This window comes from Gadus chalcogrammus, chromosome 11, assembly GCF_026213295.1.
Source record: "Gadus chalcogrammus isolate NIFS_2021 chromosome 11, NIFS_Gcha_1.0, whole genome shotgun sequence".
Lineage (NCBI taxonomy): Eukaryota > Metazoa > Chordata > Actinopteri > Gadiformes > Gadidae > Gadus > Gadus chalcogrammus.
Window position 1 is genome coordinate 4529299 of NC_079422.1, and position 27579 is coordinate 4556877.

Genomic DNA, 27579 nt, shown 5'->3' on the forward strand with positions numbered 1-27579 from the left:
ACTATGCGCGAGGGCTGTTTGTAGCTTATTGATACCTCCGTAACCCCCTGGTCCAGCGGGGTCATAATAAGTCTTATGCAGCCGTTTATCCATGTCTTATGACTGCAACAAAAACGAATACTGAAACACTGATCAGAGTTATCCATCCTTTTATTTAAAATTTCTGGCCACGCGCTACAATGCGCAGATAAAGTTTACAGGCAGTTTTATTTCTCTGCACCATTTTACAAGCCACCATTCTAGCAGTTCTAATACCCTCGGCGTTTGAGGCATTATTGAGCTTCAAGACATCCGATACAAAAGCACATATACACATGACATGGCCGACGGTAAAACAGTCACCATTGGGGAAATGGGTAAATACTTCAGCTAACATTTGATCAGTAGGTTTATCATACAAGAATTTCATGACCAGATCATTCCAACCCTTATACGTACATTTGATATAAGCATTATGTTGGGCATACGTATCATTTTCTATGGCAGCATACATCAAAACGGATAGTCTATCTGATACAATCTTGCTATCCGCATCATAGGCATAAGAAAACAACACCCCCATTATAAACGCCACCCACCACCACCAGGCTTTGGTTTGCCAAATGACAATGTAGGACGCCACATTTGTATGGCTTCATGTATCAGAAGCAGATGTTCATCGGACACTTCTACGGCAGCCAGTGAATCCAGTTTTTCGGTATCATAGGTATTGCCTATTAAATCACATAGAAAAGATTCGACCACGCCATAGATTTTTCCGGGGGACACAGTCAACCCTGTAGTCTTCTTTAAAACAGTTTCTAAAAGTAACAGGAAGGGGTGTCTGTCCAGGATAACACAAATGTCCTGGTAGTGGGATTCGTAGTGATGACGTGACGCTCCCTGCAGGCATGAATGGCCTCGTTGACTTGGACAATCACACTGGCATCCCCAGCAGACCGCTTGCTTCTGATGGCTGATGATGGCTACCACACAGAGCCCCGTGGTAAATCGCAGAACAGCCAGCGATGGAGGGTTTAAACGGATCTGTGTTGATACAGGCCATCCGTCATCTCTCATAGCTGTGTCCACCTCCAGCTCACTGTCCTCGCCGGTGTGTAGGAAGGTCAGATTCAATCCGGTCAGATAGACGGCATACTCGTGAAGCCAGTGGGGTCCGGGTTGTACAGCCTTTAAATCAGCAGTCTCCATAGCCACACCCCCACCTTCCACATGTTCATCATTGTCCTGTGCTGCATAGCGTATCAGAATATACCATTAGAATATGAACAAAAACAAAAACACACAATGCGCATATTATAAACAACCTATCAAAAACACACTTAGTAATACTAGCATGTAGCCCACTTTCTTATACCTCTAAGACATTTTCTAGTGCTAACATAGCCCTAAACATACTCAAACACACCATATACCCCCTCATCATCACCAGTCGGCTCAAACAGGCGCATTCTGTATTCATCAGATGTGCGCCCTGGCTCTTCATTCGTCTTAACCAATGAATCAATCTCTGCAAAAATTCCACGTAGTGATGACAAATCAGCCCACTGTATGAAAAAGACATTATCAAAATAATCAGCAGCTTTTAAACCACTGTTGCGTAGAGGAGAGCTACCAATGCAATGCATATCATAGCACTGTGGTAGCTCGTCTGTATCAACACCGCGTCTGAAAAAAATGAACTCCTGGGGTCTCTTTGTATGATGGTTTGCATCCATGCGATGAAGCCTCGATTCATGCTGAAAAGTCCATTGGAATACATGGGTTCCTACATGCCAGGTGCCCCTGACACCGTCTAGCATGGGGCATAAAATCTCAAAGAAAAAATTCCACTCATGAACGTTCAACCGCCACTCTGTAGCACAATCTTTAACTCTCAAAATTATCCATCCATCGACCCGCGATATTACGTACTCCAAGCCGTATTCGCCAACGTGTGTGAATGAATCCCCAGCAGTCCGGTCTCTCAATCCTGGAACAGGCCTCGACTTTTTGAGCGGAGCATTTAGCAGTGCCTCATCACCACACCTATTGACATAGTTAGACACAGGTGTACTAAAGCCGGACATACCCTCAGACAACTGGCTTTCACCGTCCACAATGCTCGATGCAGAGTAGTCCTTGGCGGGAGAAGACAGGGGCGACAGGGTGCGAGGGTCCCTATACATCCAGTTAGCGCTGTTTGATCCTTGGGTATCTTCTGATGAGCAGTCCATGTTTGAACGAAAAGAACACTGACGACAATCTGTTGAATGCTATGGCCCTACAGCAGGCGTCTCACCCCTTTTTAAACTATTTGAGGTACACACCCACAACACCAACCGGAAGTGCCGTCATTAACACCACCCCGCCCCCCTCCCCCCCAACCGGAAGTTGATGTTTTAAAAAACCTGCCCAAGTGGTGGTAAGTATTAACTACTCACATACACACACTACATTGTTTATACAAAAAAATATGCATATTACATGTCTCTAACTACCCCTTCAACCTCTCCACTGATCACAGCTCACAGTCTAACACAAACACACACATGCTTGCACACATACATGCTGAAATCCATGCAGTATTTTGTAGTAACAGCAAGGTTCACATTCTAGATGGCCCATGCTATCAACAGCAGCACTGGCAACTCTCTCATTTTGATTGATGAATTTGGAAAAGGCACCAACACAGTAAGAAACATGTATATGTACGTGTAACATTCCTTTATTTGAACGTATTTGTTTTACTATTAGTGTAAACATAACAATTAGGGTTATAACACTTCATTATGATGCTAGGTGGATGGGCTTTCTTTGCTGGCGGCATCGATCTCACATTGGCTGAATGAAGTTCCTGGAAAGGTTCCCCACGTGCTTTTGGCAACCAACTTCCACAGTCTACTCCAGCTGGGTCTGCTGCCCTCCACCAGCCTCCTCTCCCTGCTGGTACGCACATGACCTGTCCTCTTCCTTGGCTCTGTGTAGTCAAATGCACAATAGCATTTAATAGATGCTCCTATTCCAAGAAACCGCTGAGGACAATCAAACCATACCATGGACATTTGTATTGTGTTTTGATTTGTGTTAGCGCCGAACATCAGCAGAGCTCTCCCCATGACGTCATAACTCTGAGGGGTGACCCTGCACCTTATCTGTGGTGGTAAGAGAGTAAGGGATTGTGTGTTTTAGACTCTTGAGACAGCGGTGGATGGAGATGAGCTGGTGTTCCTGTACCAGCTGAAGGAGGGCATGTGCCAGTCCAGCTACGCTGCCAACATCGCTCTACTGGCCGGCCTGCCCACCAGCCTCGTACAGCGAGGGGTGGAGGCACGCACACACGCACAAATACACACGCACACAAGCGCACATACACACACACAACATGCACACTACCCACATGCACCATCCATCCCCTCACGCTCATCAGTCACACTTTATGTCATCGGTTGTAAATAATGTAAATTAAAGTTATTAAGAATACTTTATGGTTGCTATAAGTGCTATGTTATAGCTAGATAATTATTACACAGCAGATATTTATATATTTGAAATTATATATGACAGATGTGAAGATGAAGCCTATTGCAACCGTGAATAATGCATTTGCCTCCTTTTTATCACACACACACACACACACACACACACACACACACACACACAAACGCAAACCTTTCTGCTCCCAGAGCAACGTGTGACTGATGTCGCTGATGTTTCCTGCCAAGGTTTCTGAACTCTACAGAACAGGACAGACCATCAAGAGAGTGGACAGACACTCATTGGACGAACATACCAACAGGTACGTTTATAAAAAAAATACAATAGAGGAGGTTAAAGGCACCAAAACATGTTGGGATCTGTGTGCCTTTACAATATCTGCACAGATGTCACTGGCTGGTGGACAAGTTCCTGAGTGTGGACCTGAATGATAAGGATGTGGATCTGCAGAAGTTCTTGAAGGAGGAGCTCCTGCCCTCTGCTGGAGATCCTCAGTAGTGCAGGGAGAGACAGCTGGCTGCACAAACCGCTGTCCTGCGGTTCAGTTGCATTGGTCTATTTAGATAATGAACTTTGGTGGAGTTGTACAATTTATGAAACATCAGATTCAACTTTATTGGCTTTCTAAGGAAAATGATCTATTTCTAATGACATACATACAAATATTTACCTCCTATTAAAAATAACACTGTATACCTAGTTTCAATAAATGTTTAAAACTTTATGGTACAATGAAAGACATCTTAGAAAAACAACCAATAAAATAAATTGGATTGTGGCCTGTGAGTCTGGCACTGCATTCAATTATACTGCGTTAATAACACATTCCACCATCTGGCACTTGATCCAGCCTTTTATTCTGTTTCTGACAGCAGCAGTTGATGGTTAGGTAAACGACTCCATCCTACTGGAAGGAATGGTGAGACTAGTGAAAATATTATAATAAATACATTAACACTCCTTCAGCTATTGAGCTTTAACATTAAACAAAGACAACTGATTTATCTTCAGTCACCATCCAGTCGATGGGGGCTGTCAGGCTGCTCATTGAACAGACAGCCGGGGTTCACCATCTGGCTGTGCAGTCCGTCGGCGGGGAAACAGCACAGTCTTCATGCTGGTCCATTGGACGCTCGCTGTAGAGATGAGCTAGTGCAGTCTGGGGGGCGGTCCTGTGAGGTACCAGAGGCCGAGCGCGGGGCCCGTCAGGTAGGAGCACAGGCCGACGGGCCGCGCCGGGCGCGCCGCGTTGCAGAAGGCGGTGTCGCAGCAGTGCTTGGTCATGGTGTAGAGGGTGGCGTTGGGGTACAGCTCCAGGCTGGTCTCGGCGCTGCACTCCTCTGTCTTCACACAGCCCAGCGTCTTCACGTCCAGCAGGTCCACTGAAGGAGACACCAGCCATAGCAGGAGTAATACCCGTTTACACCTCGCTCGCAGACACTGATTATATTTGCACTTGCTCATTAGCACAAAGCTGTCCCTCCCACAGGATTATATAATGTAGTCTGTCTGCTGACCGGAAAGATGTAAAAACTAAGATGAAGAAGAACATTGATGAACATATATTCATTTAGTCAAGCATTCACGCATTGACATCTGTGTTCTTACACACAAGTATGTCATTAAACACATACTTCGTTAACCTACATTATACCTATTACCTAACTTAGAATGGACATCAGAACAACAGAACACTCCACAGAAGCGCCGTTGTAGGTCAAACACTGCTCCCGCTCATTACACTGATGGGCCTGCTCCTTGATGTAGCAGGGCATGGGGAGAAGACTGGTGAAGATCTACGCTATAGAAGATCATATTTGGGTTATTGTACCACTACTCCACTGATGATGAAGAATAAAGGCGAGGGAGGAGGATACATTACTGTAGTGAAGCACAGTTTCCGCATTATAGCTTCATATAAAACATTATTTAACCTGACGGGAAAAAACATTGTGACTTATGCAACACATTACGTCACACTGCAAGAGTCAGGAGAACGATTCCCACTGGGGACGCCCATGCAAACAATGTCTGCACTCGTGCTTTGGATAAAACCGTCCTTCAAATAGCATGTACACACACACGCACACACACACACACGCACACACACACACACACACACAGACACACAGTGGTAGGGGCCCACCTGCCTTCCCGCGGCCAGTGAAGCACCTCTCCCCAGGGCTGCAGTAGACCCTAGTGGTATAGCAGGCGTCCCAGAAGCCCAGGTCACAGCGGAAACACTCCAGCAGGTCCTCCTCCTCCAAGCCCACCTCCTCCATGGTCTCTGGCTGATCCTCCTCTTCCTCACCTGAGCAACCCACCGGGCAAGTGAAGCTTTGCATTAGGCAAGGTAAACACATAATAAAGGTTCACGGTTGGACTAAAGACAGTGGTGGGTCCTACTGGAGGTGACCGCAAGCCGTCTGCATCACACATGCAAGTGCATGTGTTTGATGATAGCACAATAACATGTACGTATATGTATTATGTATCATTAGGTATTCAACACTGAATTATACATAAAGACTTTGAAAGTCTTTTGTAAAATCTGCCAAAGGCACATCTTGTTGAATCGATGTCACGTTGTAAATAAATGACCTAATTAAAATTAAAGTGAACGTTCATTTCTTTCCTCTACGAGAATATCTTGAAATCAGGGGGATTTGGCCTAAAAAATGTCTTTATTAATGTTTCAAGACATTTAAGGATTCAAGACAATACAAAACAATGCTTTGCTTTGCTTAGGCTAATTGGATGTGTGTCTATTTAGGCCTGGAGTTTATCCAGTTAAAAAACGCTGGCTGCTTCAGACACACACCACCAGTGGATAAAGGCCTTATCCGCTCTCCAGGCCCAGCGATGGGTTACACAGAAGGCTTGCCTGCCTTATCCCCTCTTACCTACATGGCTGCTCCTCTCTCTCAGACATCTCAGACATAGGGTTAGAGTTAGGGCTCTGCAGGAATAGAGGCCCGACTAGGGGGGGCTTGTATCCATCAGCCTCTCTAAAATAATTACACTAATTGGGTCGTGGCAACTGAGTACATGGCCTTAAGTTTAACCTTGATGTAAACGATACTCACATTCACTCTACTACTTTCCTTTGTCCAGTAGTCACAGATTACTCTTACTGTATGTTAAAGAGAACTTTATACCAGACGAGGGAGGTAGAGTTTAAAAAACAGCTATCCACCTATTACAGATGGCACCTGCTTTCACACTGAAGATAGAATTAATGGGATTCCGATAAACATCTTAATTCCTTATGGCTGCTTGGGTCATCATCATTCGTTAATGTCAGCCCAGCGTGCAGGAAGGAGTCATTCTTTGGCAGCGTTATGGCTTGTGTTGGATCTCACCAAGCATTAAAACACATCAGATAGGCCTACTTTGTTCTTGTTCTTCACAATGCTGAAATAGCAAGTGGAAAGTGTGCGTAAGGGAGCTCTAAAGGTCCTGTCGCTATGAAACCTTTATAGTGGGGAGAATTAAGTTACCTTAAACTCTTCTCTGGTATCGTTTAAATTAACAGTTGCGTTCCTTACCTTGTGCATGTGGGAGCAGCATGATGGCCAAAACAAAGAAGTTGATTTGCTTCATTGCAGTGAAGCTCCGAGCTGACTCGTTCTCCTAGAAGCACTGCTGCAGAAGTACAATTGGATTAAGCCGCTAGGCACCTGTTATACACACTGGACCAATCACAGATCTAGGAAGTCTACTACTTGAACACACCAGCAGGAGTTCAGTAGGAAGTGAATGCACAGAGCATTTATTTATCTGCATTGAAATGCAAATAATTGGCATAGCCTATAATGGTGGTTTGTACGTTGTGTTTTGTGATAAAATACACTTGTTCAACAGCCAGTTGAAGCAATTATTAGCTGCCATTGACATTGGCCTGACTGAAAGGCATGCCACCCGACATACCCCATGCGCTCCTGAGAGGAAACCATACACAGAATGGTCAAACTCTCAGAGCACTTGCTTTCTAATGGCCAATTCATCAGTCATGTCACCGGTTGTTTCAACTGACTAGAAGAGAAAATATTTACCTTCTAACTGAGATCAGGTTGGGTAATCCTCATGAAAAATGTCACTTGCAACCCTTTTCTGTCCTGAAGGAAGAGTGAGAGCCGCACATGTGTCCGGAGTCAGCACTGGTTTAAGCAGCTTATAATATAGCAGCTGCTCAGCTTGTTTATGTCAATGCAAATACATGACTAAGTAATTTAATTCGGTAATATCCGCACGGTGCACCCCCCAAAAGAAAACCATGAAACAGACCCTGCAAATGCCTGAATTGGGTAATAGCCCACACATGATGAGCTGCCTGCGTTCTGTTGCGCAATCATTCACAGTCTTTAAATATACGCAAACACATTACATCTGCAGGCAAACAGATGCATGAGTTATCTCTTCTGTTTCCTTGAAATTTCTTAAAGATAAGGAAAGAATATGGTCGGCGTGGTGTATGTGAGATGAGTGTGTGTGTGTGTGTGTGTGTGTGTGTGTGTGTGTGTGTGTGTGTGTGTGTGTGTGTGTGTGTGTGTGTGTGTGTGTGTGTGTGTGTGTGTTTGTTTTGATTGTGGAGATTACACATCTGCATGTAATCTCGTGTTTCGGGATTAAATCCCACTTGGTTGTAACCAAGACACGACACCTTCAAATTAATAAGGTCTCACAGACCTACTTTATAAAAGAGGTGTGAAATGTTTGTCTTTAAGAAATAAGGGCCGTTGACCATTTAATAAATGTGTGATAAAAGCTACTGTTTAACGGACAGAAGGCTGTTTCAGTGCCAACCCGCGGCCCACCGAATGGAGCCAAACTCGCTGCGTACTGTACGTGCTCAGGCTCCCTCACCAGTGCGGGTCACGGGAGGAAGTCGTGGGAGCAGTGGGCGCACAGTTTGGGCCGTGGGATAATGGACCATGGTGGAAACACAGTGGTGGAAACATTAAGGTCCTGGAGCCCTCCTCATCTCCTTCTCATCTGGACGGCAGAGGCGCGCAGCGTGAGCCCGCACTAACAGAGGAAATGCTGTGCAGTCCGAACATACCTATAAAGCCTTTCAGACTGATCCTCGACGTAATTAGAGGTTGCAGAGGAATTCTGAGGGTAATTAAATCCCCCCCCCCTTCCGGTTTCCGTCTACATAACATGTGGGGCGAACTCTCAATGTTTTTACCCATTCTTCGTGGCAGAGCGAATTTAATTGGCTGTAGTGGGCTGAGTCATAATAGGATGCATGGGTAACACACAGGCAATGTTCTTTTATTTTGTTGTGGTTGGTACAATTCTGCAGAGTCTACGTATAAATGTGCTTCTAGTCCTGCTTTGAAGGCTGTTTGTGTTTGTGTGTGTGTGCATTTGAATAAAGCGTAGGAATGAGATGATGGAGAGAGGAGAGGTCACGATGGTGGGAGAGCGAGGCGTCAATAACAAAACTCCCAGGACTGTTGATACGAGCCGAGCTCTGTCAGGAATAACTCACAGCAGCACGACCGCACAACGCCGCTCCTCTCCGTCTCCCTCTCTGTCTCTCTTCAATGCAGCCCCAACGTTTGCAATCCTTCATTCCGTAGCCTAAACACACTCCGGGGGGAATGGTGTTCTGTGGGGGCTCAGTGGCACTGCAGCATAACGTACAAACGTTACATTCAGGAGTAATGCTTGTGATTGATACACAACCTGAGAGAGAGAAACACACTGTATTTATAGTTCTGGTTGCGGGTGTGTTTGATGGAGAGTTGATATATCCCCGTATGTACTCATTTTGGGTTTTAAACAAAGGAAATGGATTGAATGTATCCTGAACTAATGTTTAGCTATGGGATGTATAACTTCTGGGATGAACAAGTATGTGTGTGTGTGTGTGTGTGTGTGTGTGTGTGTGTGTGTGTGTGTGTGTGTGTGTGTGTGTGTGTGTGTGTGTGTGTGCCTGTGTACACGCTTGTATGTGTGTGTGTGTGTGTGTGTGTGTGTGTGTGTGTGTGTGTGTGTGTGTGTGTGTGTGTGTGTGTGTGTACACACTTGCGTGTGTGTGTGTGGCGGGTTGTGTGTGGTTGTGTGTGTGTGTGTGTGTGTGTGTGTGTGTGTGTGTGTGTGTGTGTGTGTGTGTGTGTGTGTGTGGCTGTGTGTTGGGGGGGTATGTGTGTGTGTGTGTGTGCGGCTGTGTATGTGTGGGTGTGTATATGTGTGTGCATGTGTGTGTCTGTGTGTGTGTGTGTGTGTGTGGGGGGGGGGGGGGGGGGGGTCAGACTCTCTATGTGACTAAGTCTCTATCTCCCAATGTGGCACCAGAATAGCCTTTTCATTGCTGCTCGAGTCCAAATACGGTCAGGGCAGGACACGTGTGGCTTGTGGGATTTGGGGGAGAGTACAGCTAAAGACAACAGTCTGGAAAACAGAACTAAAGAGCATGGTCTCCCTCCAACAGCAACGGATGTCTCAAACAGACCATCCCCCAACACACTTCAAACACCCTGAAATGAGGACCGGAAAGCAAGGGTCTCTGGAATAAATAGGTCCTAAACACAGTCACTTCATGGAGAGATGCATGGTACATACATACACATGTAAGCTGAGGCGTGAGGCGCTATCAGGTCAACCGTAACACCTTATGTGTTCTGGCCAGCTCACACTCCCTGGAGCAGGACGAATGAGCACATGACAGACAAAAATGAACAGGAGAATAAATATGCTTTTTGAGAGGATTTGACATAGCGATAAGTGAAAAATGTTAATGGACTCTCTCTCTCTCTCTTGCAAGTCCGGCCAAACTCAAACGGATATGGCTCCCTCTGACGCGTACTCAGAAGTCCCGCCCTCTCTCTCCCCAGGAATGGCCTTCCGCAGCCGCTGGAGCCGAGTCAATATAAAGGACGGGTGTGTCCTCAGACAAACGTTCCCTGAGGGACCCTCAGTGTGTTTCCCCATCAAAAGCTCATCTCCTTCTCATCCACTGTACAGCGAGTATCGAAGCAGGACAGAGTAGAGACGTGATGGGGCCTGATTGCCATACGTCCCACTGAGAGGGTCCTCTGCTCTCCCTAGGGGAGGGGAGGGGTGAGGAGGGTTCTTATGTTGAAGTCGATCTCACTGGAGTTGCAGGAGTCCAGGGGGGAGGAGGGAAGGGTTTGGGAGGAGGGTCCGGGGGGCTCCTGATGATGCACCACACAGGTCAAGAGTCTCCCGCCCCCCACCTCCTCCACCTCCACCTCTACCACCATCACCCCCACCTGCTGGCCCTCTGCTCCTCCTCCTCCTCCTCCTCCTCCATGAGCCTCTCCGCTATCCGGTGACTCCCCCTGTCCGCCGCCCTGCCCCCCCGGAGCGAGGGAGACCGCGATGACCCCGTGACCTCTCCCGGGGCTGGATGATCCCGGCTCCACATCATGGTGGTCCTCATCGCTGTGGTCCCCGCAGAGGGACGGGGCGAGGGACAGCGACGAGGCCCAGGACCCCTGCTCCGGGTCCCCAGAGCAGCGGCGGTGGGGCCGGTGTCTGCGGTCCCGGCAGCTGCAGCAGGGCCGCCGCGGCGAGCAGCCCTCCTCCTCGTCCCCCAGCACCGGGGCCCCGTCGCCGGGCCCCGCCGGCCGCAGTGTGAGCAGCGCGCTGTCACGGTTCTCGTACAGCAGCGTGGCGGAGCAGATGAAGATGAACAGGCCCACGCCCATCACCACCGGCCCGGCCAGCTTCATGCGTTCGGAGTGGGACGTCCCACGGCCGCCCTGCAAGGGCTTGGGCGCAGAGGAGGCGGAGGCGTAGCCGGCCACCGCCACGCACATCCCCACCAGCACCACGCCCACGCCCACCAGGAGCCACACCCCCGGGGCCGAGCGCACCGGCAGGTCGGTCCGGCACAGCTTCTCCTTCCTCCTCTGGAGGCAGGCGAGGGGGGGCCAGGCGGAGCAGGGCGCCTGGCTGGGGGATGAGGAGGAGCTGGGCACAGGGCTGGCTGCTCTACTGGGCTCAGTGGTCGTCATTCTCTCCCCAAACACTGCAAGAAAAGGGTTTGAGATTACCACATTTTGTTGTTAGTTAGTGGAAAGATTATTTGTTTGCCGTAAAGAATAAAATTGTTGGGCTGTCCGCCGCGTCGGCACATTGACGAGAGCCGTGAGTCACGGGGACAGAGTCACACACACACACGTCGGCGCCCATTATAACCAGCCGCCGAACACACATTAAGGGGTCGAAGTCATTGAACCCTAGGAGAAAGAGACGGATAGGCTCGTCTTGGTTATGGTGTGTGGTCGATCCTGTGACTGCATGATCTTACAAAGAAATAGTCCCATACACTGCTGGGACTTTCCAGAAGCCATAATTGAATTAACCCATCGAATGGGAAAGACTGAACAATTAAAGCAGTTTGAAAACCACAACGTCTTAAATGACAATCTTAACATATTTGTTTCGTGGCGTGGACTCTGGATCTGTCGACAGCTACAGTAAATATTTATACAAACAAGCATCGTTGAACAGCTACAACGATACAGGAAGAAGCTGTCGCTCCTCTTTGGCAGAAATCGAATAAAGTTAGTAGACTTGCCTTGTTTTGAATGTCAATCCGTTGAAGATGGTTCTTATAAGAATGAAACACAACCCATGAGTTCATGATATCCCGGGATTTGTTTTTCCCAAGTTCGCCCTGTTCCTCCTCAGATCAGATCTTCTTCCTTCATGCTGCTCCTCCGAGCTCCAGATTAGAAAAGCCTTCACTAAAAGTGATGCAACAAGACTCTCACTCTCCTCTTGCCTGCTTCTTCCTTTGCGCGTAAGCAACAAAGTCATAGTAGGCTACATGTCAGCGTGATCTCTGTGTATGTGTGTGTTTGTGCGCCCGCGTGCGTGGGATTGGTGCGTGTGTTTGTGTGCGTGGGATTGTGTGCGCGTGTGTGTGTGTGGGGGGGGGGGGGGTGATTGTGTGTGTGTGTGTGTGTGTGCGTGCGTGTGTTTGTAGAGAGGTCGTGGGAATCAACGTCAAGTCGCAAGTCAACCGTAGTCCCTCAGCAACAACAGTTTCATGGCGACCACCTCTAGCAGGGGCTGAGCAGCCCCAACACCCCCTCTGCATGCAGCACTCATCATTTTGTATTAGGATTGAAAACATATCTACATTTCCCCTAATTTATACATTTAAGAGCGTTAGTTAATAACCCCAACAAATGAAAGGTAAGTCCAATACAATTCAGGTATTAGGGTGGACGTTGTGCCGTTATGATTCTCAGACTGATCTGGATCTGAGCGCGTGTAACAAGAACACGCCGGGTCACGTGACGCCCGAGGCGCTACTCCCAGGACGCGGGCTTTGAGTCGCGCGCCACTGGCACGCGGGTCAAGTAAGAACAGCCATAAGTGCGCGTTTCATTTATTTCTTCCACTCAAACGTCCAGAGCACAGGGTAAACTTTCAACACACAATTGCGTACCGTGACCCTTTAAATTAAAATACATAAATAAAAGCGGTCCGAATATGAACAATTACCGTTATGCGTTATCGCCAAACGTGCGTCATTTAACGCTGGATTGTGCAGTGGATTACAATGCGTTTGAAATATTTCTCAGATTTCACAAATTGGAGTTTAATTCGCCACACAGCGGGGTTAAACCGTTGCATAAAGAAGCAGGGATACCATAGCAATACAGCTTGTTATGTTACTTTACACTATTTACACTAAACGCCAGAGGTCAATACAACCGAATTCAGTAAACAATAGCAATCCAAACAACAGATATATATTTTTGTTTTTTTACATTCAATTGAATTCCGCGGTTTATTCCAAAAAGCTAACAGACTGGAGGGAGAACAGCTGATTGGTCATACTAGTTCACCTGGCTAAGCTGAATATTAGCCCTTGGCCATCCGTAACCTATTAAAAACAATCCTTGCAGGAAATGCAACACATTGAAGCTGGTGCTAAATCGTTGTTACTCAACCACTCTCACAGGCACACATGCACCTCCCACCCCAACACACACAAACACTCACACACACTCACACGCCCCCATGCCCCCCGCTTCATCAAAGTGGAGGCCAAGAATCATCTGATAATGATCTGTTGGAGGGCTTGTGGACGAAGTAAACACCAGGAACCAAGCAGAGGAACAACCTCCTGCCCAATAAGGTCCCCCTGTCAACCCTTCGCTTACGATTGTTTGTGCAGCTGCTGTTATTTTTCAATGGACACTTTCAAGTAAATGCAAAAAAATAAAAACATTTACCTTTTTCCATTTGATCCTTTAGCTTAGAGCTAAGACGTTATACAACGACTCAGACAAATATAATTATCAACCCCCCCTCCCACAAAAAATAACCACACAAAATAAAACAACATAAATAGGGAGTCCTTATTTTACAATGCAACACCTCTTTCCATTTAAGTCCTTGGCAAAGACCAGGCTGGCGGAAAAGACTGTTTCCCTGTCCTCCGTCTCCTCTCCTCGTCCTCTGCTGTGCAGTCGGAGGACTAGTGAGAGGCCATCTTGTGGAGAGAGGGGGGGGGGGGGGCTCATGTCAATGTCTCAGAGCAGAGACCTGCTGAGCTCAGGGAGCGGTTAAGGGCTAGGAGAGTTGAGGCCGGGCTGCTGGTCTCGTCTCACTCCTCGTCTGCGTTCTTCAGCATGAGGATGGAGTTGTAGATCTTGAGGGCGGGGCCTAGTTTGATTGACAGAATCTTGACGATGTCTGCCTGGGTGAGAAGCAGGAAGGCCTCGCCGTCTATTTGCTTGAGAGAGAGAGGAAGAGGAAGAGGAAGAGAAAGAGAGAGAGGGTTGGGTTCCTGACGACAGCCTAGTGGCAGTACACCTCATGAGGTCCCCACAAACACAACTATACGTTCTTACCTCTGTTCTAAAAGTGGCGGCATGCTCTTTGCAACCCGGAAGTCCTTTCACGAAACTGGCCACCTAATCGACACCGAAACCAACCAACAGACAGCGGTCAGCAGAAGTGTAGGCCAGAGGACACAGAGACACATGTTCAAAAGAGCGTTCCTGTTGGACTGCGGCGGGACCACGCACCTCCTCAGAATTCCAGGCGGCGACTCTCTTGGCGGAGAGTCCCAGGACCTCGGGGAGCAGCTGGCAGTGTTTGTCCCAGCACAGAGCCACACGATGGGGGGTAGAAGCCGACATGCCGGGGGAGAACACGGACTCGTGGAGGGCCTGCTGCAGAGAGATAGAGTCTGGCGAGGCTGTTGAGAGAAGAAGAGGCAGAATAAGGAATGAAGTAATGATAAGGCGGGAAACGGAACGTCTAACATTACAGGACACCTTTCTGAACACACAATAGCACACATTTACCATCTCCGATCTCTTCTTTGACATAATGCATCTTCAGGTATTTAGGAACGGGAGCAGACCTGTAGAACAGTGGAGTAAATCGATGGACAAATCAGTGAAATTGCATTGAAGGTTGATGATTGGAATTGATAATGATCAACAATTTTACTAATATATGGCAAGATCTAGTCTTCTAGTCAATATTGAGTCAACTTTTTATTCTCGATGCTGTGGTACCGTTTTGGTCTTGCTGTGGTTGTTGCTGCTGATGCTACGACCACTACTGCTGTTGCTGCTGCTGCTGCTTCATTGTTGCTCGGCTCGCTGGCTCCACCTTGTGGCTCGGGCTGGCTATTGCGTCCAGTTCGCTCCGCTTCAACTGCCAAAGGTTTCCTAGCAACACAGACAAAAGCTGCTCTATTTTTCCAGTGAGATCAATTGACAGGCCAGTGTATAGCCCGATAGTTTCGATGCTTTTTCCTTAACAGGAACACACTTAGGGAGCACGAGGGTCAAAACAAATCAATGAACAGCAGTCGGGTCTCACTTGGTAGCCTGGGTGTCGTCAGGGGTTTCTGGCTGCTCCGGCGGGGGTGCGGGGAGGATCGTCGAGGGACTCGTCTGGTTGAGTTCCGGGCGCCGCGCCCGCTGGTACGGACCTCCGAGGGTCATGGGTCGCTCCCCATTCAGGCGATCAGGCACCAGACCCTCCTTGTTGAGGTTCATTTCAGAGTACGGGCAGCTGACCTGACTGCACGAGCGCACGCACGCACACACACACACACACACACACACACACACATTTAACTTCACCAGAAGAGCCTCCATACTCATGTGTAGTTGTGGGGGAGGTTGTGAGTGTTCACACAGGGACTTGTACTGACGTGTAGTGTGTTCCATAGCGGGGCCCTCGGACGTGGCCCACCCCGTTGCACCCTTGGGTGGGACAGCCTTGTCCTGGGGGCAGCCCTATGTCCACAGTGCCTACAAACAGGCACAAATCAACCAGATTAACACATCTCTCTTTTGCTTCCTTCTCCTGGTGCGGCCTAATTCTCAGGGTCTCCCTGACCCTCAGACTAGAGGGTGGCGGGAGGCCATGTGACAGACAGTCACCTTCAAGTATGTTATGACCATGCTAGGAGACCCGTCCGTTAACACAGGACCTAACCATATGATCCAATGGGTCATGCCATTAATTTTCTTCATGCGATATCATTTGATTGATCTGATTTTTATCCAAGGTCTATAAAGGTCTGTCTGTCTGTACCTGGCTCAGACGTGTGGTGCTGCAGTGGGTGAGCAGTCTTCTGACACCAGCCGACAGGGTGGAGGTCGGGGCTGTCCGTGTCCACCCAGTAGTCGTACTCTGCATTCCAGCCGTCAAAATGGACCTGGGGCGGAGGAAGGGGTGGGGCCAGCACATAAAGACCCACTCACCAACAAACAGCGCCATGGGCCCTTTAGTACGACCACGGACACCGGGGCTCCACTCACCTTAAGTCTGTGGTACTCCACGTCTGAGATGGTGGTGACGCGGATGAGCATGGCGTTCCTCTTGTCCACCACCTCCAGCTTCATGCCCACCTGGAAGCCGTGTGGGGGTCTCTGGGAGGGGCAGAGCACAGAGGGGGGGGTGAGCGGAGGTCAAACTCCTCTTGAGGGTCCTCTGGGTGGCTCCTCCACAGTGAGGGGGGTAGGCGTCCCTTCTAGAGGTTAAAGGGATGTGAACCACCCATCCAGAGGATATTGACAACTGCCCACTAGTTTTACCCCTGCTACCAAATCCTTTATGATTGTTACATTTATTCAAGAATATAGGGATATTCTGAAAGAGAGGGGTAAGGTTGGCATAGCAATTTGGCTATAACTGCCAAGGTCACTGCATAGGAAACAGAGTGTGTGTGTGTGTGTGTGTGTGTGTGTGTGTGTGTGTGTGTGTGTGTGTGTGTGTGTGTGTGTGTGTGTGTGTGTGTGTGTGTGTGTGTGTGTGTGTGTGTGTGTGTGTGTGTGTGTGTGTGTGTGTGTGTGTGTTACCGGTTTAAAGGCCCGTGCCGGGGCGGCCTGTGTCCCTGTCTCCTCCATGTACTTGTCCCAGGAGAAGCTCTTGGGGTGCTTGTACTCTGATGCAGTGGAGAGACAACACACACGTCAGTCACTGAACACACACAAGTCAGTCACCGAACACACACAAGTCAGTCACCGAACACACACATGTCAGTCGCCGAACAAACAATTCACAGACTCTATTATGAACTGAGACCAGAGGAACTGACCAGTGCATTGGTATGCTGTTTAATTACATACTGACCAGAAACTGATACATTTTCAGATATACTGGCAATATTGTGTACTTTAAACGGTCTATAATGTATTGTTTACATTTACTTTTTGCATTTAAAATTTTTCACCTCAAAAGTATGCATCAGTATTTTCAACCCATTATTTTTGTTAATTTGCAGTTTTATATTATCATGACTATTTTAGGTTTTATCCACTTTTTATTCCCATTACTGTCCTGGACTGTCTGCTGTGAATCCCGTCTGATTCATTTAAAAATGTGGCAGGGAGATCACAATGGTACTTTAGTAACCAGATGTGTGCTAGTTGAAATCCTCACCGGCAGGGGTGGTTAATGTGAGCTCAGCCTCTTCACAGAATCCCACTGGATGGATATATGGACTGCTGGCATCACACCTGCACACACAGTCGCACATTTAAAAAATAAAAAATATAAAAATAAAAAATAAAGGAAAATAAAAGCAATTGTACCATGGTGCACAGAGAGAAATATTGCCAATCAGTACAATAAAGCATATCATAATTTGAAAACACATTTTCATGAATATATTCTTATGTCATTTGATAGAAATGTGTAAGCCAAGAAACACTTGACATGCCACTACGTGCTTCAACGAAATATATATTATATTTAAAACAAGTGATTTATAATATGTAAAATGTGTAGCTTTATTAAACCTTTAAATTTCTAAGTTTGAAGATTGGAACAGTTGAAAGGGATCGTTGGCAAACTTTATGAGACCTAGAGATTGTAACACGCGCACACAAACACACACACACACACGCACACGCACGCCACTCACCAGTAGTCGTACGTGTCGTCCCAGTTGTCAAAGTGAATGAGGAGGCGGTTGTCAACGACGGCGGCGATGCTAGCCACGCAGATCAACGACGGGTTCTTCCTGTCCACCGCCTCCAGTTTCATCCCCATGCGAAACCCGGAGGGAGTCACAGACTGAGTCCAATCACATGAGAATATTGATATTATATGCGAGTGTACACATTGAAGATCCAATTTGAACCCAGTGAAGGAGCCCCTGCTCACCGTGTTGAGGCTTTTGAACAGGTGCTTGGGAGCCAGCTGCCCTCTGCAGTTCTTCACATACATGCTCCAATTGAACTCCCCGTCCTTACAGCCTGGAGGATTGAACACAAGACGTCTAACCATGTTGCTGCTCCTTGGTGCTTTGTGCAGGGATGCAGGGGCTAACAGTGCTAACCTAATCACATATAACCCTGCTTATTTAAAAAATAAAAGTTGATTCGGAAAAAATTATAATAAAGTGCACTAGGGCTGTCAACGAATATTCGAAGTTCGAATATTCGTTCGAAATGTATCCAAAAACGCGAATTCGAACGTGAAAATTAATATTCGAATGTGAAAAAACACTCCCGCGGTACAAGCGCCTCTATCTGCTTTGTGAATGAGCCTCTGTCTGTTCGCGATGTCCCTCATAATATTCGAATGTGAAAAAACACTCCCGCGGTACAAGTGTAACAGACTAGTATTGTGAAGAGCGAATGTATTTTATCCCCTCGGGGTTTCCGTACTTGGATATAGGTATTCCAGCTCTCACGCTGTGACTGGGTGACTTCTGATAGGTACTAAGTAAACGAGACTATTATCCCTTCCACGCTTGTGTCATTCTTGTCATATAAATATCTAAGTGCCAACGCTCGGTTACACAAGCGCCTATCTGCTTTGTGAGTGAGCCTCTGTCTGTTCGCGATGTCCCTCATAATATTCGAATGTGAAAAAACACTCCCGCGGTACAAGCGCCTAACTGCTTTGTGAATGAGCCTCCGTCTGTTCGCGATGTCCCTCGTTTTAAAGTAAGGAAATGCCCAGCAGGAAGCCGCCGCCCTATATATAGGATATATATATATCCCACTAATTTGAACCATGGTTTTGTCGCATTATTGACATATTGACGGCAACTGCGTAAAATAGGCAACCAGATATTCGAATAGTTCGAATTCGTGATTTTTTTCCAAACGCACACTCGAATGTCATTTTTGAGCAATTTTGACAGCCCTAAAGTGCACATAATCTCTAGATTTACTTTATCGGCCCCAGTGCCTTCTACTCTGGGAGCCTGAGCACCGCCTACGTTCTGTGAGGAGGAAGTTGGTGGGTTTCAGACTCGGTCACAGCAGAGCTTGGATGTAAAGTGGGTCTCACCAGACAAGCCCCGGAGTGCCGGGGCGCGTCTCGTAGTATAAAGACAACACATGCTTCGCTTTGTTTCTTGAAAACAATGTTAGACAAAAAATATTTATATTTTTTTTGTGAAACCAATTGAACCGCTTTAGAAATGAAAAGGAAAAAAAAAGATTAGCTGGTAAAAAGTTGGGTGTCCAGCAGTGTTCTCCAGCTGTTACGTTCAGGCAGTGAAAGATACGCACTATGAATCGGCTTTACCGGATATTTGATTGACATTTGTAAACGCATATTTGAAGTATGTCTTCGGGCCAGCCCTAGCAGAATGCAAGAATGTTTTACTCCTACTCAAAACACCCTCCCCATACTGCAATACCAAGACGATACATACTTCGCATGGATATGTCACTACTGTGCGTGCGTTTACCTTTTGGCAGCAGCAGCTTATGTCCCATCTTCTCACACCAGCCGGCTGGCTTGATGTCCCAGGAGTCGGCGTTGACCCAGAAGTCATAGCACTCTGTGTAGCCATCGAAGTGCAGCCTTATCCTGTAGCCCTGGATCTGAGGAGAGGGGAGGGGTTATGGGCGTGTGAATATACGGGGCATTAGCATGAACAATGAAAATGTTATTAAGGGTTTAGTACGGTGCTTTGGACCGTACCTCTGCGACAGTGAGCACACAGAAGAGGGACGGGTGGCAGGGGTCCAGGCCCTCCAGCTTCATCCCCACCTTGAAGCTGTTCCTGCTCTGTGGAAATGACTGATGCTGCAACACACACACAAGCGCCGTCAGGGGGGAAGCGGCTTGGCAGAATGGGTCTGGGTGTGCGAACAGTGGGTGGGTGGACGCAGATGGGCTAGGGTACCTCTTTGAAAAGTTTCACGGGGGCAGCAACAGCCTTCTCTTCTTCCAGGTATGCAGGCCAGCTCCACGCACGCTTCTTATTGGGCGGGGCTGTCACTTGTGGGTGGGACCACAAGAAGCAAACAATAAGTCTAACTTGTTCGACAGGTTATCAGATATCCGTTTTGTTGTTACCATATTTTATCATATAAATTCATCAGTTTTGACCCATGTGACGAGGTGTCTGACAAGTGGGATGAATGTTATAACTAGAGCTGTCAAGCGATTAAAATATTTAATCGTGATTAATCGCATTAATGTCATAGTTAACTCTAATTAAACGCGATTAATCGCAAATTATTTTTCTATGCTAAATATCCCTTGATTTTTTTGTCCCATAATTCTTCTCATTTTAATTCTCTTATCAACATGGTGAAGTGCATCGGCTTGCCTTGTGAAAATGATTTTTTATTGATAACAACATTGGCATATACACTGATCAAAACAGGACGATACAAAAAAAGAGCCTATAGTGCAATTAAACGACTGCTTTGAACAAATGTCATTTGAACATAGCAGTCAGGCTACTGCTTCTTTGTTTTTTAATAAAATAATTGCGTTAATCGCACGATAAAAAATGTAACCCCGTTAAATTTGGTTTGCGTTAACGCCGTTAATAACGCATTTAACTGACAGCTCTAGTTATAACACAATACGAGGTTCAACTCCTATTATCCCACTGTCCATTTTTGGTTGTGTTTGGTTTTTTGGCAGCAGTTTCCATGGCAACAATTTTGGAAACCATATGCATGCAGGAACAAAAAAAAAGAAACATAACTGTTTACGCTGCATGTACAGAAATCAAACCACTATGTTATGCTAATAAAAGCTTTATAGAAAAACACACAAACAGGTACAACATCGTACAATTTCTAACACATACAAACACATACAATACAATCTGATTGTACCTAGTCTGGCGAGCTTGGCAGCTCTCCTGCCCTTGGAAGATTTGGCTTTTTCCTGGTGGGGAAGGGAAAAAGAAAAAGAAAATGAGACATTTGTATGGATAAAACTGTATTATTAGTTGAAGGGTTTTCCAATCCAAGTATTGAAATATCTTAAATCACTCAATCATGTTTCTGTTTGAAGAACACCAAAGTATTTCAGTTTTACTATCGATTACCGTATTTTCCGCACTTTAAGGCGCACCGGAGTATAAGCCGCAGGAGCTAAATTGAATGATGTGTACATATATAAGCCGCACTGGACTATAAGCCGCAGGTGTTTTAATGTTTAATTACCATTAGGGCTGGCCCGAATGCCATTTTTCAGGCTTCGAATACTCGTTGGTTTTTCCAAGCGAATATTCAAATATTCGTTCCAGAAAAACACCATCAAAAATCACATTAATAATCCCTATATACTCCCTGGAACCGATTTTGACAGTATCTGCATATATTGTTGAAGATTTAATAGCTTTTGAACATTAATTAGTAGGCCTAAGTAGGTTGAAGTTCCTTAGTTTTTCCCTGTGAAAGCGAAAAGCTGTTGCTCCGTTCCAAATCAGCTGTCCTCTGCCATCTCAGCCCTTACGGGAGCTTTTCAATTAATCATGGAACGTGCATCTTTTCAGGGAATTTGTATAATAAATCCATAACAAATACAGAATATTGATTGTCTTATGTGTCCACATTATATCTATTATATTGTCCGGGTATTCCCAAGACACTCACGCTCTGCAGCAAGCCAGTCAGTTGATTGGCGCGGCGCTGTACAGTGAACGTAAACAAACAACTACGCTAAGGTTAGCATTTCGCTAAGTATTACTTCCCGAAGTAATACGGGAGATCCCGCTAATGTTGTTATAAAGTAAAGGGAAACAAGATATCTATTCTTCCTTCACCTCTCTCGCTTCTCTGCTTGGTGTCGCTGACGCTTAGTTGGCCTCCCTCGCTCTGGTAACGTCACGTACGTGAAAAAAAACAACGAAGCTCAGATTCCGAATACTGATTTAAGCTACGAGTACTAATTTTCTGAGTGGCCGTTAGCTGTAAAAATCCATACATTAGCCGCACCGTTATATAAGCCGCAGAATCGAAAGATGGGAAAAGAGGCGCGGCTTAGTCCGATAAAATACGGTAATAGATCACAGAAAGAATGTAAACAATAAAAACTAATAATGAAAACAGAGCATTTAACATGATTGCCTGCCACAGTTGCTTCCGACTGAACAATGTTGTTCCAACTGACCTCTTCCTCCTCCTGGTTGTTGTCCTCTTCCTCGTCCCCAGAGTCCATATAGATCTTCCTCTTCTTGCGCACCCGTTTACCTAGCTTCTCACACTCCACTGCCTGGCTCTCCCTGGTCTCTCCTGGGGACGACCTGGACACACAGAGACACCCAGCTGACCCACCGCCAACCAGCCCCATCCCATGCACACTACGAGAGTGATATAACAGATAGAGAGAGACCTAGACAGAGAGGGGACCTAAACGTATTTATACTGTATATTTATATAGAGAAGAGGCATAGTGAAAGAGAGAGAGACTTACAGGTGAGTGACACAAATCAAAGAAAGAGAGACAAAGAGAGATAGAGGGGCCCGGGGAGGCAGAGACATAGACAGCATGGCTCCAGACTTACTTTTTTCACTAGGAGCACTTTGGCCCCTAACTGAACATTTTAGGGGCGCAACCAGAAATTTTAGGGGCACACACCGTTAATTGAGCCTCCTCTCTGCCCGCTCGCCTCTCCATTGAGAATGCATTATCAGGCCCGACAAACGCCTCCCGTGTGAAAAAACCTTTATGGCACCCAAAGCAGAACAATTTGGATGAAACGAGTCGGGTCGGACGCCTGAACAGCGCGGGTCGGACGCGGGTTTTGCGATTGCGAGTGAGACTTCACTGGTGCTGGATATGTTAATCAGGAGCGGAGGAGTCAACTAAAACAGTGGATGATGTGCTTTTTTTGCACAACAATCTAAAGCACCAAGCCAAAACCAGATAGTGTAATTCCCATCTAATGTTTCTAATTTTCCATCGGGTGCGGATTCGGGTGTCAATATTAATTTATAGGGGGTCTGGTCGGGCTAAGTATTGCGGGTACGGGCGGGTGCGGGGTTTGTAAAATAAGACCCGTGCAGGACTGACTTGCATTGGCACACTAGCCGAAGTTCGGAAGAAGGAGTCAATCATTGTAAACGCACGTAGCAGGTTGTGAAATCTTTCTCTTTCGCACTGACGTTTACGCGCGCTCGATAATCTCTAGGACCCTCCCCCTCGACCCATTAGCCACTGACATTCCATATCCTTCTTACACTCATTGGCCTGCTAAAGATTCCGGATTCATTGACGCGCCCCATCCACGTTTAACGTGTAAAAGAAAAGGGGCAAATCTACTGGTCGCAAATGCGCGACCAGAAGGAAAATTCGGTCGCACACTCTCAAATTTTGGTCGCAAAATGCGAACATTTGGTCGCAGTCTTGAGCCCTGGAGAGAGAGGCCCAGGGCGGCAGACATAGAGAGATAGAGAGAGAGGCCAAGGGAAACAGAGACATCAAGACATAGAGAGAGGCCCAGGAAGGCAGACATAGAGGGAGATAGAGAGAGAGGCACAGGGAGACAAACATAGAGAGAGATAGAGAGAGGCCCAGGGAGGCAGACATAGAGAGAGAAGAGAGAAAGAGGCCCAGGGAGGCAGACATAGAGAGACATACAGAGAGAGAGGTCCAGGGAGACAGATGTAGAGAGAGATAAGAGACACATAGAAAGGTAATTGAGAGTCGACCTCACCTGCCACTTGTCGGCTGGGCGCACGCCAAGCTGCAGAATTTGCCCTTAATGAGAGTTTCCCGGGAAACGCAGCTGCCACAGGCCCCACAGGTCACTGACATTGTGCCGGGGTCTACACTGGCGCTTGGGACCACCTCCATGCTGGGACCCACCACTGTGCGGGGGGCCCTGTCCACGTTGGGGCCTACCACCGCGCTGGGGCCTACCGCCGCGCTGGGGCCTACCACTGCGCTGGGGCCTACCACCGCGCTGGGGCCTACCACCGCACTGGGGCCCACCTCAATGCTGGAGCCTCTGACGGTGCTGGGGCCTACCGACGTGCTGGGGCCCACCTCCACGCTTGGCCCCTCTTTGCTGCAGGGCTCAAGAGACAGGAGAACAGGAGCAGTGACTGGAGGCAAGACAAGAGAGAGAGACAAGGGGCATGAATTGAATCAGAATCAGAATTGCTTTACAGTAGTACACAAGACTAAAAGTAATATGCTTGGTTCCTCAACAGCCATACAACTCAACATAGTAGCAACAATAGAAGAGTAATAAGATAGTAAAAAATAATAAAAAAATAAAAAAATAAAAAAAATGTATTTAAATACTCCGTTTCTGTCAAGATCTGCAAAAATGTTGTACAAATTGTGGAAATATGTATTTAAATAATCAGTTTTTGTTAAGATGTGCATAATGCTGTGCAAATTACAGTCATAGGTATTTAAATAATCTGTTTTTGAGTGTGGTTGGTTTGGGAGCATCGGATTCCTCCAAGAGCCTAACTGCTTGGGGGAACAAACGGTTGGTCATCCTCTGGGTTTTGTGTTTCCCTGACGGCAGGTGCTCAAACATTTGAAATGTTTCCCTTGACATGACGGATATGCAATGTGACAGGTATTGAGGTCCCTGGTCCGGAGGAGATTTACCTTTAGATGAACCTGCTTTCGTCTGATTGGCTGGGGGGACTGGGGCTGTGTCTGATTTTCCCTCTGGTGGGGGGGTGGGACTTTGGGCTGGTGCTGGGTCAGATGTTTCAATGCCGGCCTCTACTTCCTTCTTTTTGACCTCTGGGTCCGTGACCATCTCTAGAGTTCCAAACTCTGTCATGCGAAACTGAGGGATAGAGATCAATTAGACTATGATACACACAAATGCGGATAAAATAGGAAGGTAGAAGTTCGAAACAATGTGGTGTATACCTTAATGTCACTCCCTGGAAGACTGGCAATGCCATCTTTCCAGTCCAGTCCACTTATCATGTCAAAGTCTGCTCCCTGTGAAGGGCCATCACTGGGTGGAGTGTCAGTCATCTCTTCTCCTTCCCTCCACACTCCTATTAACACCTAATGTAGTTTAAAAAACAAAAGAGTAAAATAATTAAAGCAACAACCATTTATATTCGCAGTAAGAAAATCATAATTTGCATACTTTTTTTTTTATATTAAGCTGCCCAATTGGTTAGAAGGTACTTGTTTCAAGAATATGTGTTTGCATTTAAATTTCCAAGCACAATTTTCTAAATGATCGTTGTTCATCAATGTGTATATTTATATTACAATGCATCGGCACTAGAGGGCGGCTCCGTGCCGTTCTGCAGGATACACCATGCACTCCGATTTCAGACAAAACAGTCAATAACAATATTGTTTTGTAGACCAATTAGGGGGAAAATGCATATACAAACAGGCCCATTAGGACAAACCTTCATCAAGATCATTGACGATCAAGAGAAAATATGTGCCAACTTAAAGTTAACGACACAAGTTCATATTTTACTCGTTTTAACAATATCTTCTAAAATAGGGTGTTGGCTTGATAGTGAACAAACTATATGATAAAGTGTACATTTGTTTCAATCAGAACATTGTTTTCTGTAACGATTTGCATAACTTAAAATTGATTTTAATCAAATTAAGATTACGATATAACGTTTTAGTCTTGACGCACGTTTAGGACTGTATTGGGGTTATAGTGGCCGTTTATTTGACAGTTATAACCATGTGTAAAGTAAGCAATGGTCCATCCGACACGGTCAGGGCCAGGTTTGGGGTCGTTTTAACGACCTCGTCTTTATTCCGTGATTAATAAAGTGTGCAAGAGCGCCCATGATTAGCATTCGTCTTATACAAAATGGCGGAGCATAGGAAGAGGCCAGTAACACGCTTAAACTATGTGAATTACTTAAGTTATCCATTCAAACAATTCGCACAAAGCCACCGCGGATCAAACAAGTATCCAAGTGTTGCGTGTCATATCACGACAAAGTGTTTTCCCTCGACCTGGCCATTTTCTTTACTTTCCCCTTGTCACGGAATGTCAGCCCAGGTTGCTAGCTCATACTTGCAGCTAGTTTGCCAGCTAGCCTTGTAGCTAGCAACCCATTTTGTTCAATGGGGACGGCTCGTCAGCCAGCTAGCCGCTTGTAGCTAGAACCCCGTTCAGGTCAATGAGGATTGGTTGCTAGCTTGTAGCTAGCCACACGTCCAGTTCAATGGGGGCGGTTCGGTAGCCAGCTAGCCTTAGCTTGTAGCTAGCAGCAGCTTCACTCCGTTGAACTGAATTGATGATGGCTAGCGATAGCATTGTGTTGACTTGATGCAGCCAGCTAAGGACAATCTAATAAATAAGTTCCCATGTTAACAACAACAAAAAAACGCATTTCATGTCATGACATTATTGCTCAGGAAAAAATGCATGTTCCACATGATTACTGCGTTATTGTTCAAAAGGGGAAATATTGTTGGTTGATTAATTTCTTCAATAGAAACTTGAAAACCCGATTTATTCTCTTCGTTTCATATCAAAGTATAAATATTGATATCTAATAGGCCCCAACAAATAGACATTGGATAATCAAATTGTGATATTGTTAAAAGTAACAAGTGACTATTCATGCGTGTATTGTAAGAAGATGATGGAACTCACCTCGTTTGTGTTTTAACTCTTATTAGAGCCGGAGCAGGACGCGCATGCGTGTCGGACGCGCTGCCTGACAACTTTAGGGCTTGGAAAACTTCAGCTTCGCTATCCTTGATAAACACAGGACCATGTATGAAGTGTAACTACGTGCACAGTCCAGTTAACGGAGTTGAAGGTTAATAGTTAGTGTTGTTTGGGTCCTAGTTTCCATCCATCCCCCCAAGCCACTGCGGTGGAGAAGTGTGAGTGAGAAGAGCGCAGGGACGTTGCAGGGTCTGAATACGTAGTATATATACTATATCCTTACTATTATGATCAACAAAACACATTCACCTCATTTGTCTCACTGTACGCCATTAGCAATAAAGGATAACGCCGTGGCACCCGTATGCGTACTGTTGTTAGTGTCCTAACCATGTAAGGAATCAGGTCATACCCAATTTAAGTCAACCTCCATTGAACAACTTGGTATCTATTATCATATGGTCTCCTATGATTGTGCCTTTGTAGGTGCTGCACCTCTCCTGAACGTCACTGAAAGTACGCTGCAAGTAGCCTACACGTTGGTCAACTAATGAACGATAAAAGACGCCAACTTGCTACCGTTATTTTCGATATTAAGAAGTCGCTAATTTGGTCCATGAATCACGCAGTGAGACGGCTAAGTAACCAAAAAGCGCCTTCAGATCGGGTCATTGTCTTTATTCTGTGCTCCGAGGCGGGGATCTGGTCCATAAGCGTGGAACAGCGCGGTGAACCATTACAGCTTTCATAGGCCAACGGAAGACGTGTAAAACGTCTAA

General features: G+C 46.5%; 4 protein-coding genes across 11 annotated transcripts in view; 1 reads left to right on the top strand and 3 right to left on the bottom strand.

The window, feature by feature from the left end:
- Positions 1-4366, top strand: part of msh5 (mutS homolog 5) — a 25337-nt gene extending 20971 nt beyond the window's left edge. For 5 of the 6 annotated variants that reach the window (XM_056602384.1, XM_056602383.1, XM_056602385.1 and 2 more), the window contains 5 exons: positions 2599-2673; positions 2782-2928; positions 3172-3309; positions 3705-3778; positions 3864-4366. In XM_056602384.1, coding sequence (XP_056458359.1) covers positions 2599-2673; positions 2782-2928; positions 3172-3309; positions 3705-3778; positions 3864-3975 — 546 coding nt within the window. In that variant the 3' untranslated portion in view covers positions 3976-4366. Of the gene's footprint in view, positions 1-2598; positions 2691-2781; positions 2929-3171; positions 3310-3704; positions 3779-3863 lie in introns of those variants that run through there. The other variant, XM_056602388.1, reaches the window with a different exon arrangement.
- LOC130391997 (sperm acrosome membrane-associated protein 4-like) lies at positions 4086-7102 on the bottom strand. Of its 2 annotated transcripts, XR_008896957.1 has the most exons (4): positions 7026-7102; positions 5624-5788; positions 4493-4859; positions 4086-4384 (listed from the first exon to the last, which is right to left on the bottom strand). XR_008896957.1 is itself a non-coding variant. In XM_056602389.1 (3 exons), exons 1-3 carry the CDS (start codon positions 7078-7080, stop codon positions 4627-4629), a joined length of 453 nt encoding a protein of 150 aa, XP_056458364.1. In that variant the 5' UTR covers positions 7081-7102; the 3' UTR covers positions 4086-4626. The 2 variants fall into 2 exon arrangements, 1 of the variants encoding a protein (XP_056458364.1); XM_056602389.1 differs by having other exon boundaries at positions 4086-4859.
- A 3430-nt stretch (positions 7103-10532) lies between these two features.
- Positions 10533-12416, bottom strand: LOC130391649 (uncharacterized). The gene is made up of 3 exons (XM_056601877.1): positions 12035-12416; positions 10767-11482; positions 10533-10643 (listed from the first exon to the last, which is right to left on the bottom strand). Exons 2-3 carry the CDS (start codon positions 11466-11468, stop codon positions 10533-10535), a joined length of 813 nt encoding a protein of 270 aa, XP_056457852.1. The 5' UTR covers positions 11469-11482; positions 12035-12416.
- A 223-nt stretch (positions 12417-12639) lies between these two features.
- Positions 12640-27546, bottom strand: l3mbtl1b (L3MBTL histone methyl-lysine binding protein 1b). 2 transcript variants are annotated; one of them, XM_056602519.1, is made up of 22 exons: positions 26783-27546; positions 25057-25200; positions 24784-24970; positions 23873-24263; positions 22327-22459; positions 21045-21096; positions 20096-20190; positions 19891-19995; positions 19655-19790; positions 18112-18203; positions 17870-18021; positions 17386-17462; positions 16803-16888; positions 16263-16373; positions 16036-16159; positions 15650-15749; positions 15313-15516; positions 15003-15158; positions 14787-14845; positions 14505-14677; positions 14328-14390; positions 12640-14209 (listed from the first exon to the last, which is right to left on the bottom strand). In XM_056602519.1, exons 2-22 carry the CDS (start codon positions 25165-25167, stop codon positions 14081-14083), a joined length of 2736 nt encoding a protein of 911 aa, XP_056458494.1. In that variant the 5' UTR covers positions 25168-25200; positions 26783-27546; the 3' UTR covers positions 12640-14080. The 2 variants fall into 2 exon arrangements, with proteins under 2 accessions (XP_056458494.1, XP_056458496.1); XM_056602521.1 differs by lacking the exon at positions 26783-27546 and adding an exon at positions 26137-26772.
- Positions 27547-27579: the final 33 nt, after the last annotated feature.